Raw genomic sequence first — 15,859 nt, forward strand, 5'->3', positions numbered from 1 at the left:
TATCCACTGCGCCATCTAGCTGCCCCTACATAGTGTTTTAATAAATGCTTTTTCTTTCATTAGACCTGACAAATATTGTAATGGAACAACAAAATTGAATATACCTAAAGACCTTTTCTTTATTACACTATCTTATCGTCTAACTTTATTTTAAAGTTTCCTCTTTTAAAGATGCTTATAAAGTATTCACTTTTTTTTAATAAAAATAACTCATATCTGTATAGAACTCAGGTTTATAAATTACTTTCCTCAACACCTTTTAAGACAGAAATATGGCAAATATTCTTATCCCAATTTTTTAAAATAAATGAGGAAACACAAGCTCAACTAAATTAAGGAAGGCAGCTTAATATAATGGATAGAGTGATTGATGTGCTCAGGAAAATCTGAGTTTGAATTCTACCTTGTTTTTATTATCAATCCTGGTTCTGTTCACTATACACCAGTTATTGCTGAAATCATCCTGCTTGTCATTTCTTATAGAATAATACTATTCCACTGCAGTCATATACCACAGCTTGTTTAGCCATTCCCCAATTGATGGTCATTCCTTTGATTTCCAATTCTTGTGAGTTGTTGTTGTTGTTATTATTATTATTATTATTACGGCTAGGTGGTGCAGTGAATAACGCACGGCCCTGGATTCAGGAGTACCTGAGTTCAAATCTGGCCTCAGACACTTGACACTTACTAGCTGTGTGACCCTGGCAAGTCACTTAACCCCCATTGCCCTGCAAAAAAAATAAAAATTAAAATAAAAAACGAGATTTGCCTAAAGTCATTCAATTAATAATTGTCAGTGCCAGGATTTTAAATTTGTGGTACAAGTATTGATATTTGTTTATGGCCCCAAAACAACAAGCGAAAGTGGGCCTCTTACAAATTCATAATCCCATGATAGATTTGGGTATTGGATTAAATTGTTTTAGAACCTGACAAAAATGTACTACTTCAATTTTACACACACACACACACACACACACACACACACACACACACACACACACACACACATTTAAGTGTTCTTAAAGCAATTGGTTATTCCAGTAGCAGGTTGCTGAGTGCTTATAAGTACTAACATGTATTTCCTTTAAATGCAACTTCCTACATTTTTTGTGTGATTATATTTAAATATTCTTCCAAAGTACTTTCAGTAGCACCAATAACCTAATGCTTTAGCTATCCATTTTGGTGGTATTTAATAATCTACTTACTAATGCAGTTACTTAGCAAATAGAGGGGAGAGAGCTGTTAAATGGACAAGGAATTAGCTGCCTAATCAAGGAGATTGCCATCTGTGCCCCAACACAGTGCACCTATAATAATCTCGTCAGTTAAACTATTCTGAATGACATTTTTCCAGGTGATAACACTGTTAGATTTCAAAAGTTTAAGATGGGTAGTAGACTATAATCTTCTTGAAGATAGGAACTGTTATCTGTTTTGTTTTTATATCCCTACTGTATTAGAAAAGTTTATCATGCATGATATCATCTTCAGTGTTTAGGACAGAGAAACAAAATATTCAAAGGAAATTGTGCTGTCATATCTAGTGCCTTACAAAAGAATGATAGTTATTTTTTTGTTCCAGAAATATTTTCATTGATTAAAAATAAAACTCCCTGAATTGGAAATCCCTCTTAACAATACAGATTACAGTAAGCAATTGGTATTTGAGAATCACCAGTCATAGAGTGAGGTGAAATGACTTGCCTCTATTCTTTATGTTTAGTCATGTCTGACTCTTCTATAAAATGAAAGATTTGGATTAGGTGGCATCTAAGGCCCATTCTGGTTAAAAATTTGTGTTCCGGGCAGCTAGGTGGTGCAGTGGATAAAGCACCGGCCTTGGATTCAGGAGGACCTGAGTTCAAATTCAGCCTCAGACACTTGATACTTACTAGCTGTGTGACCCTTGGCAAGTCACTTAACCTCAATTGCCTCACCAAAAAATAAAAAATAAAAAAAAAAATCTGCATTCCTATTTATTATAGTCCACATCTTTACCATCTCAAAAAATTGACTGATGGATACAGCAGTTTACTTTTTTATAAAATGACATAGACCACATCCATAAAGTCCCTTTCCAGTTTTATAAAATGCTGTCTGTCTTTAAAAATATATCATTTATGAAGTAGATTATTTCTGTTTTATAGGTATGTTTCGAAAAGATGAAGAACTAACTCCATCACAGAGAGGTTTGGCTGTAAGGTATGATCTTTATAATACTTGATTCTTATTCTCTTGCTCTTTTGTGTTCAGTAATCTTTCAAAGCTAATAATTTTATAATGTATTGATCATTTTTATCACTTTCTTGGCATGTTCATTATATACTTTGGGAGAGGAGAAAGAATTATATGTGACAATTAAGAAATTAAAAAATTTCCCTCATAAGCAAAAAATACATTATTCCCTATTTTCATTCATTTAGCATTCAGATAACAAATATTAAATGTCTACAGAATGTTGTGCTAGATTCGGAATTCACATAGTTCCTGCCATCCTAGATCTCACAATGAGGGGTAAAATACAAAGCCACCTTACTATAAAAAAGCACTATTAATTGCATTAACCCATTCAAGAACTGCAAAACCAAGTGTGTTATGTGAGGTCTAAGGGAGATGGTTATTACCAATTCTCAGGGATAGGGATCCGGGAAGGTTTTATTGGATGAAGGAAGGAGGCACTTGAATTAGATTTTAAAGAATGAGTAGGAATGCAGTAGGTGAAGAGAACATTCCTAGGAGAGGGAACAGGGTTAATAAAGACAGAAGCCAGAATGTGCAAGATGTTTGGCGGAGTAGTATTGGGATGGGGGGGGGCAGAGAGAACAAGGGAGTGATATAAGATGGAGCAGGATAAGTAGGGTGACATCAGATCACGAAGTGCTCTGATTCCTAGAAAAGGAATTTGAACTCTACACACAGGCAATCAGGATCTTCTGGAGGTTTCTCATCTCTGGAGTGTGACAGACAGATCAGTGTGAAGGAAAGATTATTCTAGAAGTAGTGTAAAAAAACAAAACAAAACAGTTGGGCCTAAAGAGAGAAGAGAGGTGGAAAAACTTTTTGTGGAAGCTATTATAATAGTCTAGGCAGTTGCTAATTAGGGCTCATATGATGGTGACGCCATTGGGAATTCAGGAGGGGATAGATAAGAGATTTGGGGGAAGAGAAATCCACAAGTGCTGCTAATTGTTTGGATACCAAAGGTGAGAGAGAACAAGGCATGAAAGACAACTCTATATTTCAAATACAGGAAACAGAGAAATAGGTGGCTTCATAGCTAACTAGAGAAATCACAAGAGGACGAGATATAGAAAGAAAGATGCAAATGGAGTAACCCAATGCCACTGTCCTACAGACCACTGGAGATTTGGGCCTCAAGTTCAGAAGAGAAATCAAGACTAGACTGAAAGATTGAACAGGAATATCTCAGAGTAAAAGAAGGAAGCATATACTGGAGATATTGGGAGAGCAGAATCTGGACAGGATTTGGCAACTAATTGGATATAGGAGGGGAAAGGGGAGAGCAGAGAGAGAGAGAGAGAGAGAGCAGAACTGAGGATGATATGTAGATTCTGAGCTTGAATGATGGGAGAATGGTTGATGCCCTTGATGTTAAAGGTTAAGAAAAGATTCCTTTAAGACTGGGAAAAACCCCTGAGAATATTTGTAAACAAATGAAGATATATAAGTATATAGAGATATATGGAGATATATACACACATATAAAATATATGTGTATGTGTATATATACACATGTGTGTGTGTGTGTGTGTGTGTACGTGTGTATGGGAAGGACTGATTGCCTGTTCAGATTCCTGGAGGACATAGGAAGGAAGGAGATAAAGCGAACAAGTAGAGGCCATTAGCTGAATTAAGGACTTATCTTCCTCTGTTCCTAGAAGCAATGAGAAAAAAGTATTTGTGAAACCAGTAAGTTTTGAGGAACAAATTCAGGGCCAAGGGAGCTTGTCACATGGCCTTAATCATCTCAGTGAAGTTGAAGGCTAGGACATCCTGCTGAAATGATGGGAGTTAGGAATACAGTTGGAAGGCTACAAGATAAAAGAATGGTGTGAAGCAGTCATTGTGGGCAGTGAAATAGGGAAAAGATAAGGGTGGAAGAGAAACATTAAGCAAGAACAAGAGTCCAGCAGAGGTTAGGGAGGAAGCGTGGCATAGTGGATACATCGCTAGAACTGGAATAAGGAAAATCTGAGTTCATTTCAGGCTGGCAGCCCTTACTAGCCCTATGATTTGGACAAGTCATTCAATATTTCTGACTCTTGTCTTCCTCCAGTAATCTTGGGATAATAATTGATGTAGCATTTACCCCGCAGTACTGTTTTAGGTGAAAGAATGTATGAAAGTACTCAAACCATCCTAATATTTAAGACAGTGGAGGATAGTGGCAGGGTAGGGGGAAGGGCGTCAGAAGGGAAGGAAGGAGAATATACTTTTTTGTTTTGGTTTGGTTTGTGGGGCAATGAGGGTTAAGTAACTTGCCCAGGGTCACACAGCTAGTAAGTGTCAAGTGTCTGAGGCCGGATTTGAACTCAGGTCCTCCTGAATCCAGGGCCGGTGCTTTATCCACTGTGCCACCTAGCTGCCCCTAGGAAAGCTATTTTAATCCAATTCATCTTTTTAAAAAGTTATTAAAAGGAGGAGCAGCTAGGTGGTGCAGTGGATAAAGCACTGGCCCTGGATTCAGTAGTACCTGAGTTCAAATCCGGCCTCAGACACCTGACACTTACTAGCTGTGTGTCCTTGGGCAAGTCACTTAACCCTCATTGCCCTGAAAAAAAAAATAAAGAAAGAAAAGAAAAGAAAAAGAAAAAATTAAACCTCTGGGGGAATATAATTTTAAATGAGATAGAAAATGCCATTTTTCCAATACTGATAAATGAGTGTGTTTGATAGTATATTTGTGTGACATAGAAAATATTTTAGTCCCATTTACTGGAAATGAAATGTGTCTACATCTTATAGGCCTTCCTTGCCATTTTTTTTTAAGGAAGAAAGAAATTTCAGATAAAGGAAATACATGTCCTAAGATCGTCCACTCAAATCCCACTCTGGTGCCTCTTTATGGCATGGAGATGACCCTAAAGTTCCATGTGCAAGCTCTGACAAGCCTGTCCATACTTCAAGGGCTTCAAGTACAGACCCTATGAAAGAGTGTATTTATGCTATCCAGGGATCAGCCTAGGGAAAGTTGGAGTGTTCATGCCCATATTTGCTTCCAGGTGATTAGATTTTCAGCCATAGTAACTTTTAAAGACCTTCTAAGTCACAGAGAGGTTGCAGTCTGCATGAGTAGAGAGAATATTCACTCCAGTGAAATCACAGGTTATTGAAATAGTAAAGTATTCCAAATATTCCTTTTTATCATTGACAGCTTTTCATTTTGCAGAAGTCCATAGCCCCCAGTTATAGAACTAGTCTATGAGACAAAGACTTAAGATCTCTTCATTAATTTGCAAGTTAATATTTCTCAAAATTATTAACCTTTTCCCATACTGAGCAGTAGCATTTTTGGACTCACAGTGTTCACAATAGAATAATGTTCAGACCATGAAATAAAAATTCTCTGTTAATAATTTACATAAATTTCCACACCATTATACATAATCCATTTTTAAGTTATGCTACTTAGAAAATTTAAGTATGAATACATCTACAGATATTTATGATCCCCAAATTCATCATTTCACTTTGATGCACGCAGTCTTGCACTTTGTTATTACAGGAATTCAAGCAAAAAAATCTTGTTTATTTTGGAAATAGCAAAAAATAGCTGTAGGAGGAATGGCTAGTCCTGTAGTAAACCTCTTAAAATATTATGCTACATCTTACAAGATGCTTGTCTTTGAATTCCAGACGCATGCCAAGTCTACTGGAGTATTTAAGTTACAACTGTAATTTCATGGGTATCCTGGCAGGCCCATTATGCTCTTACAAAGACTATATTACTTTCATTGAAGGCAGATCATACCAACTGACACAGTCTGAAGCAAATGGAAAAGAAGAAATACAGTATGAAAGAACAGAGCCATCTCCCAATGTAAGATCTCTAAATTTTGTGGGGCTTATTAGAATATGGCATAACAAATTTACTTTGAATTATTTACTTATAGACACTAAGTATATTTGTGATTTGTTTTATATCAACAAACTGTTCTTTAAAATATTCTAGGATATTTCAATAGATAAAACATCTATACCTGTGGTATCATGGACAAAGAAAAGATTGCTTCTCTCAGAAACTATGTTAAATTCTACCTCAGATGACATAGTTGTTGCTCAGAGGTTTATGGATTTAGAGTTGGAAGAGACATTTTCAGGTCAACTAATGTAACCTGCTCTCTCTATAGATGAGAAAATAGGCCTATAGAGATTAAGTGATTTGCCCTAGGTCATACAAGTAATGAATGGTGTCTTCAGTATTTTATAGTAAAGAAAATTAAACCTTAACTATTAAGGGAAAATATATTCAAAAGATGTTCATTGAAAAAGTAGTCAAAATGCTTAAGAACAAATATCTTAATTATTCTTGCGTGCTTTTTGTTATATTTTAACAAATATTTCTACAACAGACCTAGTAGGACATTTAGATACCAAAAGCAATATCCCTTATCTGTAATACTGCTGTCTACTTTGGCCTTAAAGATTAGGTAATATATCCACAGAATGGGTATTATTAATCTTCAAGGACCCTAGTGCACTAGATATCAATCATATGCAATTGGATATAGTCCAAAAACAAGATGAAAAGTTTCTCATCTCCCAGAAGAAAAGCAGTTTGTTATTTAGTGGCTACTCCTATGAATAATACTGTTAGGAGGTACTTCATAAGGTACTTTTGTCTTGATTGCCCTCATAGTGTGGTCTAGGAGGTACAGGGTATAAAAGGGTAGAACCCTAGATTAAGAAGATTTGAGTTTGAACACTGCTTCTACCATTTAGCAGATGTATGAATTTGGGTAGGGGGCAGCTAGGTGGTGCAATGGATAAAGCACTGGCCCTGGAATCAGGAGGACCTGAGTTCAAATCTCACCTCAGATACTTACTAGCTGTGTGACCCTGGAAAAGTCACTGAACCCCAAATTGCCTTAAACATCTGGAACCATTTCTGGTCATCCTGATGTGTATCTTGCCACTGGACCCAGACAGCTCCGAAAGAGAGAATGAGGTTAGTGATGTTGCACAGTCCTCCCTCACTTAAATCCAGTTCAGTGGTCCTCTTCAAGAGCAAAGGACAAACAACAACGAATTTGGCAATCACTTCAGCTTCTCCAACTGTAATACAGCTTTCATACCTAATTTCCTTCTTTTTAAAAAAATATCAAATATTTTTATTTATAGTTTTGAGTTCCAAATGTTATCCCTCCTTCCCTCCTCCCTCCCTCAGGCAGTAAACAATCATATATGGGTTATACAATTGTTTATGTGAATGTTTTGTAAACTACATGGCAGTCTAGATAGATAATGATTATTGACTCCTGTCCTTGGCCATCTGCATGAAGCTGCAAGAAAGTAAGTAGAAGTGACAGGAGATAGAGGGGCAGCTAGGTGGCACAGTGGATAAAGCACCAGCCCTGGATTCAGGAGTACCTGAGTTCAAATCCGACCTCAGACACCTGGCACTTACTAGCTGTATGACCCTGGGGAAGTCACTTAACCCCCATAGACCCACAAAAAACAAACAAAAAAATGAGGTAATTGGACTAGATGGTCTCTCTAGACAGATGCTAAAGGGCTTTGCATAACTTAAAGCACTATATAAATGCTAGTTTTCTTCTTTATCATCATCATCATAATCATGTGTGTGTGTGGAACAGAGAGGGCCTGTTCTGTTGGATTTCAGAGTGTAAGAGAGGGAATAATATCCAATGAGGTTGAAAAGGGAGGCTGGACTTTAGGTTTTGTAGGGCTTTATATGCTAAATGCAGGAGTTTATATTTTATCCTAAAAGCAATTGGAAGCCACTGGAGTTTAGGGGAGTTGTGTGGACATATCTGTAAGGCTAGAAAAATACTCTGACAGCAGCATATGTGATGACCTGGAGTGGTGAGAGACTCAAGGCAGAAACTAATTCAGATAAAAGGTTTATGTCTGTAAGCTAGGGGAGAGGTGAATGAAAATGGTCACTCTCTGGGTGGAGAGAAGGGTTTGGATGGAAGATATTGTGGAAGCAGAAATGGCAAGATTTGGCATCTAATTGGATATATGGTGAGGAAGGGTGAGGCGTCCAGGATAACACCAAAGTTATGAACCCAGGAGACTAGTTCAGCAAGTTTGCAAAAGGAAATCACTGGGGGAGGAAAGATAATGAGTTCAGTTTTCAACATGTTTAATTTAAGTTGAGCATGCATCCCTCTTAGAGATAAAAGTTGCATATGAGATGCATTACAATATAGAAAAAAGAGAATACTATGAAGGGAAAAATGAGTAATCACAAGGAACAGAGATTAGGAACCAAGTATTTTGAGTTCTATCCAGAGGAAAATCAGACACACACATATTTAAAAACATATGTACACCAATTCCCAGCATGCTTTGCTTCTGAAAAGACGGTCATTTTAGAAACAGGAGTTACAAGTGGATCCCAAATTGTATCTTGGCATAGAGACACTTCCATAGGCACTAGATACTTTTGGCTATTTGTAGCTTAAGGAATAGGGTTACTATTCAGAAACTTTTTGAGAGCTTCTCATATTTTACTTTTAATGAATAACTAGAAATAAAACCAGGAAGGTGTCATCTAAAACATCTGGTTTTACTTTATAGGAATATGTAACCACTGGAAATTCATGGCTTAAAGCTTTTTGAGAAATCAGGACCACCAAAGGTCATTTTTCAAATAATGACTTAAAAATATTAAACTATCGCGTCTTTAGATTTTTACTGCAGACATTCAGAATAGCTTTATCCCCTGGAAATTACACAAATAGCCAATAAAAATTTAGTAAACACCTCATCTACCTGGATGTCACTTATTAGGCAAACTCAACTAACTTGAATATGCACAAACTACTGGGACTAAGGCTTCCCACCCCTCAAAAAGAGCCTCTGAAAATCCAAAATAAGTGTTATGTAGTCCATTGAATGCTAAAGCTCGGAAAGAAGCCTAAGAGATCATAGAGTCCTTCTCTCTTCATTTCACAAAGAAATGGTTTGGAGGCCTTGGGAGAGGTTATAATCCACATACTTGACCCATAAGAAAGCTATTCAGGTTCCTCACTGAGTACATATTAAACACAATTTTAACAAGTTATTTGTCCAGTTTTCCCTTCCTGATGTAGTTTTTTTTATTATTTTTTTGTGAGGCAATTGGGGTTAAGTGACTTGCCCAGAGCCACACAGCTAGTAATTGTCAAGTGTCTGAGGCCGGATTTTAACTCGGGTCCTCCTGAATCCAGGGTCTGTGCTTTATCCATTGTGCCACCTAGCTGCCCCCGATATAGTTTTAAAATGCAGGAAAGGGTGGTGAAGATTGCTGCTAGCTAGAGAACAGGAAGTAATGGAAGAAAGAGAGACAAATTAAAAAAAAAAAAACACCAAAAAACCAGGATGATACAGGAACTCAGCTTAGTGATATGGGACAACTCCAGCTTGAGGCAAGTAACAATATGTTCCACTTACCTCAGGGGATCCCCTGAGGGTATCTCTTCATTACATGGAACACAGTATAATAATTGAAAATCATAATGATGACCCTGTCATCAAGACAGTTAAAATTATTCATCATTACTGTGTTTAAGACACCAAGAGGAAATGATAATTTTTAGAAAGATTTCCATCCATAAAGACTTGATGCTGAAAAAGATAACTTTCAGTTATCTGGAAAGTTCATATGAATTATCTCATTCCCTGATCATGTTCAATAAAAGATGTGTTCTTTGGTCTTTATGATAATGAAGAATTTGAAAGTCTGAGAAAATAATGTGAACTGTGATTTGAGTGTTGGTTATCTTGATTGCTGAACAAGGATAAAAACTTACCTTCAAAGTGCTAACTGAGCATTTTAAAAGTGTTTAATTTGCCAAGCATCAGGAGAGAGTACTGATTGTCATAAGTTGACTGACTGTACACTTACTTTTCCTTTATTTTATGCATAAATACATAAATATGATTTCATCTGGGTGAAAAATTGATGTTATTTGCTTCTTTTGCAAGAATGAACTTAATTATAACAATATATAATAATTTTGATTGAGGCAACATGACATAGTGGCTTGGCCTTATAATCAGGAAAACCCATGTTCAGATCTCACTTCTGAAACATACCATCATACTTGCTTCTGATACATACTGGATTTGTGACCCTGGGCAAGTCTCTTAACTTCTTACTGCTTTCAAACATCTGCTGAAGACTAGACATTACCAAGAAGCTGCCAGTCTACATTGATGGGGAAATTCCTCACTGCCTATAAAACCATGGAACCTGTCCAAAAAATTTCATAGAAATTTAATTTTGACAAAAACTAAAATGTTTTACCTGGTTTTACTCAAGTAAGTTCCTTGACGAGCTACTTCATTTTTGCCTTCAGCACCTAGCAGGTTCTTGGCTGTGGTAGCTGCTTAATAAATGCTTGTCGGTTGATTGATTGAGTTAATTCATTGATGGGGTCCTTGAAGCTTTTTTTTTTTTCCTGTTTCTCTTGAGGAGAAAAAACATTTTGAAGAAATTCAGTCCTGTACCTGGTTTAGTAGAAAGATCACTGAATTTCATTTGAGATTGTAGCCCAACTCTGCTACTTACCTATTTAACATTGGGAAAATCACTTTAATTCACCTGAACTCAGTTTCCTCATCTAAAAAATAAGGGAGTCAATCTCTGTGTTCCCTTCTAAATTCTATGATCCTCTGCAATTTATCTACCAACTATTGTTATTGATTATTGTGCAAATATTGTGTATTTCTCTTGCGGAAAGTGTTAAAGTTCACTTGCAATAAGAGAAATAATATACAAATTAACTTGTTTAATTTGAATATTTAATTGCAGTATAAAAGAAACTAAATCTTTTTTTTTTCTTTTCTTCCCTTAATGTACTCTAACCATTTCTTGTTTCTGCATTATTTGTTTCCCTCCAAGGCTTTCTAGTCCTCATGTTAGATTGACCCAGCACAACCTTAGAAAACAGAAACAAAAAGAAGTTGGGCTATCCAACTGAGTAGGTATAGCTTGACTGTATATACATTGTAGTGAATGGTCTTTTCCTTAATTGGTGTCTTCAGTATAGCTTTCCTAAACATTTATTTGCTATACCTCAAGGCAAAACATGAGAGAGGGAATTAGGTTACTAACTAGCTCCCAAACTGACTTTGGACAGGCAAGTCAATTCTTCTCTTTGGGGTCCTCCATGTCTTCATCTGTATTAATGTAATGTTTAAATTAGATAATCTCTAACACTGGTTGTGTGATTTTCTTCTTGTTGGAAGGGAATTCCACATATTTCTTATATTGAGGCAATGTTCATATGCCAGAAAACATCTTCAGCTCTTTCATATTTTTATTTTAATTTTTTTTTTCAGGGCAATGAGGGTTAAGTGACTTGCTCAGGGTCACAGCTAGTTAACTGTCAAGTGTCTGAGGCTAGATCTGAACTCAGGTCTTCCTGAATGCAAGGCCAGTGCTTTATCCACTGCGCCACTTAGCTGTCCCCTACTTGTTATTATGAAACAACCCGAAGGGTAACAGTGTTTTTTTTAACATCCAACCAGTTTGGGCTTCATGGAATCTGCAGTCTCACCAAATGTGGGCTTTCCTTCCATTGGTGGAGAGTCAAGACAATTCATGTCTTCCATCCTATATAATTCTCATCCGTGAATATCAGTGCTAACAATCAGGCTCTCCATCTCTGAACACTTGAAACATGACCATTCTGCATCCATTTTTTTCTTTTTTTAGTTTTTTTAAGTGAGGCAATGGGGGTTAAGCGACTTGCCCAGGGTCACACAGCTAGTAAGTGTTAAGTGTCTGAGGCCGGATTTGAACTCAGGTACTCCTGAATCCAGGGCCAACGCTTTAACCACTGCGCCATCTAGCTGCCCCCTGCATCCATTTTTGATCATTTTTTTTCCTGTGTCATATCTTTTAAATAATTTTTTTTTTTGCATGTAACTCATCATTAGCAATATTCTGCAACAAAACAAGGCCTACCACTATCTGTCCTTTGCCCTTTAGGTGACCTACAGTTTCATTCCTTAGTATTTGTGGAGATCCATGATTTGTAGTCATATAACATTACCAAGAGAATACTGATATTAAGAAGATGAGTTCTAGATCCTTCTCTTCTTCCTGTTTAATTCTGGAGGTTTTATGTTTATAATAATACCCCTCTAAAGATATATATACTGATATACTAACTCAATGGGCTGCCCATTCAACTACATATCAAATGCTGTGCAAAAGATATACTTCATCTATTTCACCTACTTCACTAGGGTTTTTTTGAGGGGGGAAGTGTTTGGTGAACCATAGCATGTCAATGTGAATAGTTATAGTTAGATTTTTATTTCTCTGGATTGTTGGGCCATTGTTGTTGTTGTGGATCTCATTGAGGAGTGTTCATGGTTATTGGGGGAATAATGAAATGAGAATAATATCATCTGCAAACAGGAACATCTTGAAGATTTTGTCATGTACAGGAAATCCTCTAATGCCCCTGATTTCATTTGATCCCATCCCCTCCGGAAAATTGCATCTTCCCATCATTCCTCCTCTCTTTGTATCTACTGCCTCCTTCCCTATTGTCTATAAACATGTCTAGGTGTCCCACATCCATAAAAAAAATGATTGGTCCACCAACCTTCGAATTACTTATATCCCTGACCCTTCTACTACACTGTCTCACTTGTATGACTTCATCAATTCTCAGGAGTTCAGCTAACATCTCTCTGGATATGACTCCCAGATCTGCATACCCAGCCTTACTCTTATTTCTGGGCTCTAGTCCCACATTGCCAGTTCATTGTGAAAGAAGACATAGACCCAAAGGGGAAAAAACACAAAAAATACAGAAAGTGAAAAATAATATGCCTTGATCTGCATTTAGACTCCATCTTTCCCTGGAGAAAGATAGCATTTTTTTCACTGTAAGTCCTTTAGAATTGTCTTGGATCATTGTATTGCTGAGAATAGCTAAGTCATTCACAATTGATCATTGTATAGTATTGTTGTTAGGACGTACAATGTTCTATAAGGTTTCCAGGTTTTTCTGAAATCTGCCTGCTTATCATTTCTTATAGCACAGTAATATTTTATTTTAATAGTATACCACAACTTGTCCAGCCAATTGGTGAACATCCACTCGATTTCCAATTCTTTGATGCTACAAAAAGAGCTGCTATACATATTTTTTGTATAAATGGGTCCCCCCTTTTATCTCTTTGGGATATAGACCTAGTAGTGTCATTTCTGGGTCAAAGGGTATATACAGCTTGATAGTTTTTTGGGCATAGTTCCAAATTGCTTTCAAGATTGATCAGTTCACAACCCCTCCAACATTTATTATTTTTCGAAAGGAGACTTTTAGAAAGTGCTTCCAAGGAGTCACAAAAGTAACTCCCCAAGAGCATACTGGAGAAGGAAAGAACAGAAATTTGGTTTTACCATGTCCTCATGGACTAATTAATTAGATGTATGTGGAAAACTGAGGTTTTGAGGTTGTTTTTTTTTTTAATGTGACATTGGTTGCTTCCCTACAGTTCTAGCATCTCTCTGTGTTGGTAAAAGAAACTAATTTGTATCTGTATACTTTTCAGAAGGATTTTATATTCTTCCCATCCCAAGGAGTTAATGTACATCACTAATTTTTTTATTTTTTTATTTTTTGCTTTGTGGCCTTCAGGTTGCAGTAATGCAGAAGCTCTTAGTTTGTGGGCTTTCCTTATTATTTCACTTGACTGTCTCCAAAACATTGCCTGTAGAATACAACATCGATGATCATTTTCAAGCTACAGCTTCACTGCCAACAAAGGTTATCTACTTATATGTGTCCCTTATGGCTGCCAGACCCAAATATTATTTTGCATGGACTTTAGGTGAGTTACATTTAAAACTACTTTATGCCAGTTTATTTTGTGGTTGAGAGTGCCATCTTGAGGATGATGATAGTCATTTTTAAATTAGAACCAGAAGGAAGCTTGAGGTTCTTGTAAAATTACGTGTTGTAAAAATGAATTCTCACAGTTGTTTTGAGTTAATTTCAAAGCCCAGGTTTCTAGTCACAGCATATGATTTCATTTGAGTTTGGATTTGCTTTTACAACATGGAAAAGGAAGTTTGGACCTTTGTATTTAGGCCTATTCTTTCTGATTAATTTATTAAACTGAATTTACTGTAATAGAATGTTTAAATACTCAATTTGGACTGACCACATTGTTGCCAAATAAAGTAGCAACTTTCCCTTGATTTGGTACCAAAAAAAAAATTCTCATTTCAGAAATGTAAGCCAAAATTTTTGTGATTAAAATGCATAAATATCATTCAGTCATATCCTCCTTTATGTCTTCTGGTGACTAATGGAAGACTTTATTAAACTACATTTTCCACTTAAATGTGTCTGACTTTTCCACTTGAAACCAGTGTGTCCTTTGGCAGGTTATTTGCCCCTTTCTGGGTCTCAATTTGTTTATATATAAAATTCAAAGGTCAGATTAGATGACCTTTAATGTCCTTTCAAACCAGAGCCCTATAAGCCTCATTTTTTCATATGCTGTTTATTCCTTTGTATCTAAAGTTGTTCTTCATTCAAAATGGTATTATTCGTCTATTTGTAAAACATACAATATATTTGCTGTTGTTTAAAAGAGTGTTTCACCCAGGATATAAAGGTTACTTATGCACTAATAGACCATATTTAGCCAGGCTATTTTATTTTACAGTAAACTTAATGGTATAGTGGATATACTGGACCAGAAGTCATATTTCAAATCTGGCCTTAGACACTTACTAGCTTTGTGACTCTGGGTGAATCACTTAACAACCCTGCCTACCTTAGTTTCCTCATCTGTAAAATGGGGATGATAATAATAACCCTTTCTTCCCAGTGTTATTGTGAGGATCAAATGAGATAATATTTGGAAAGCACTTTGCAGACCTTCAAGTGCTCCGTAAATACTAGTTATTATTTATAACTAATGGCCTTATTTATCAACGAATCTTTAAAACTGAGTAGAGTGAAACAAGTGCCATTCTTCTTTTACTTCTTTCTCTGACTTACTCATTCATTTCTTTCACTTCTTTTACCTTTCTCCATAAAGAGATGCTAATAGAGATGGTACATTTTAGCTAAAACCTTTTCCTTTGCAATTTGCAAGTGAAGTTCAACTTATAGTTTTGTCGTAGATCACAAGCATAAGATATTGATCTTATGCTTGCACTGGGCAAATTTCACCTACTTTGCATTATAATTATTTTCTTTTGTACTTTATTTCCCAGTTACTGTGTAAATTCACAGAGGGCAATATGTTTCTTTTTTAATCTTTGTAAAACCTGCTATTCAGACTGATTACCCCATAGGCAGGGAAAGATTCTGGGACCTGGCAGCATGAACTTCTGGGAAATGTAGTTCAGAACATTATGAGTTCCCTTGCCACCCTCTCTTTGCAAGCTCAATAAGCTGAAGGTGAAAAAATTCACACTGTATGTCAGAACTATGGTTCCCAAAAGTCTGTGACTCTAGAACCTTTCCCAGAAGGAATATTAATATCTTTAGAGAAATTATTATTATTATTATTAGCCTCACACAGGACTGGTCCTACTTGGATTAATAAATCAATATATTAACCCAATAGAAGGTTAAGGTTATTTGTAAGCAATTTGGGGTTTGCATTTAGTAGCTAG

At 36.3% G+C, this 15,859-nt stretch overlaps 1 protein-coding gene across 2 annotated transcripts in view; it reads left to right on the forward strand.

Moving 5' to 3' along the window:
* The window catches only part of MBOAT2 (membrane bound O-acyltransferase domain containing 2), a 173,983-nt gene that overhangs the window by 140,526 nt on the left and 17,598 nt on the right, over nt 1–15,859 (forward strand). For both annotated transcript variants that reach the window (XM_043987415.1, XM_043987416.1), the window contains 3 exons: nt 2,157–2,211; nt 5,887–6,070; nt 13,863–14,055. In XM_043987415.1, the coding sequence (XP_043843350.1) occupies nt 2,157–2,211; nt 5,887–6,070; nt 13,863–14,055 (432 nt within the window). The remainder of the gene's footprint in view (nt 1–2,156; nt 2,212–5,886; nt 6,071–13,862; nt 14,056–15,859) is intronic.

The sequence above is a fragment of the Dromiciops gliroides genome, chromosome 2 (assembly GCF_019393635.1).
Source record: "Dromiciops gliroides isolate mDroGli1 chromosome 2, mDroGli1.pri, whole genome shotgun sequence".
NCBI lineage: Eukaryota > Metazoa > Chordata > Mammalia > Microbiotheria > Microbiotheriidae > Dromiciops > Dromiciops gliroides.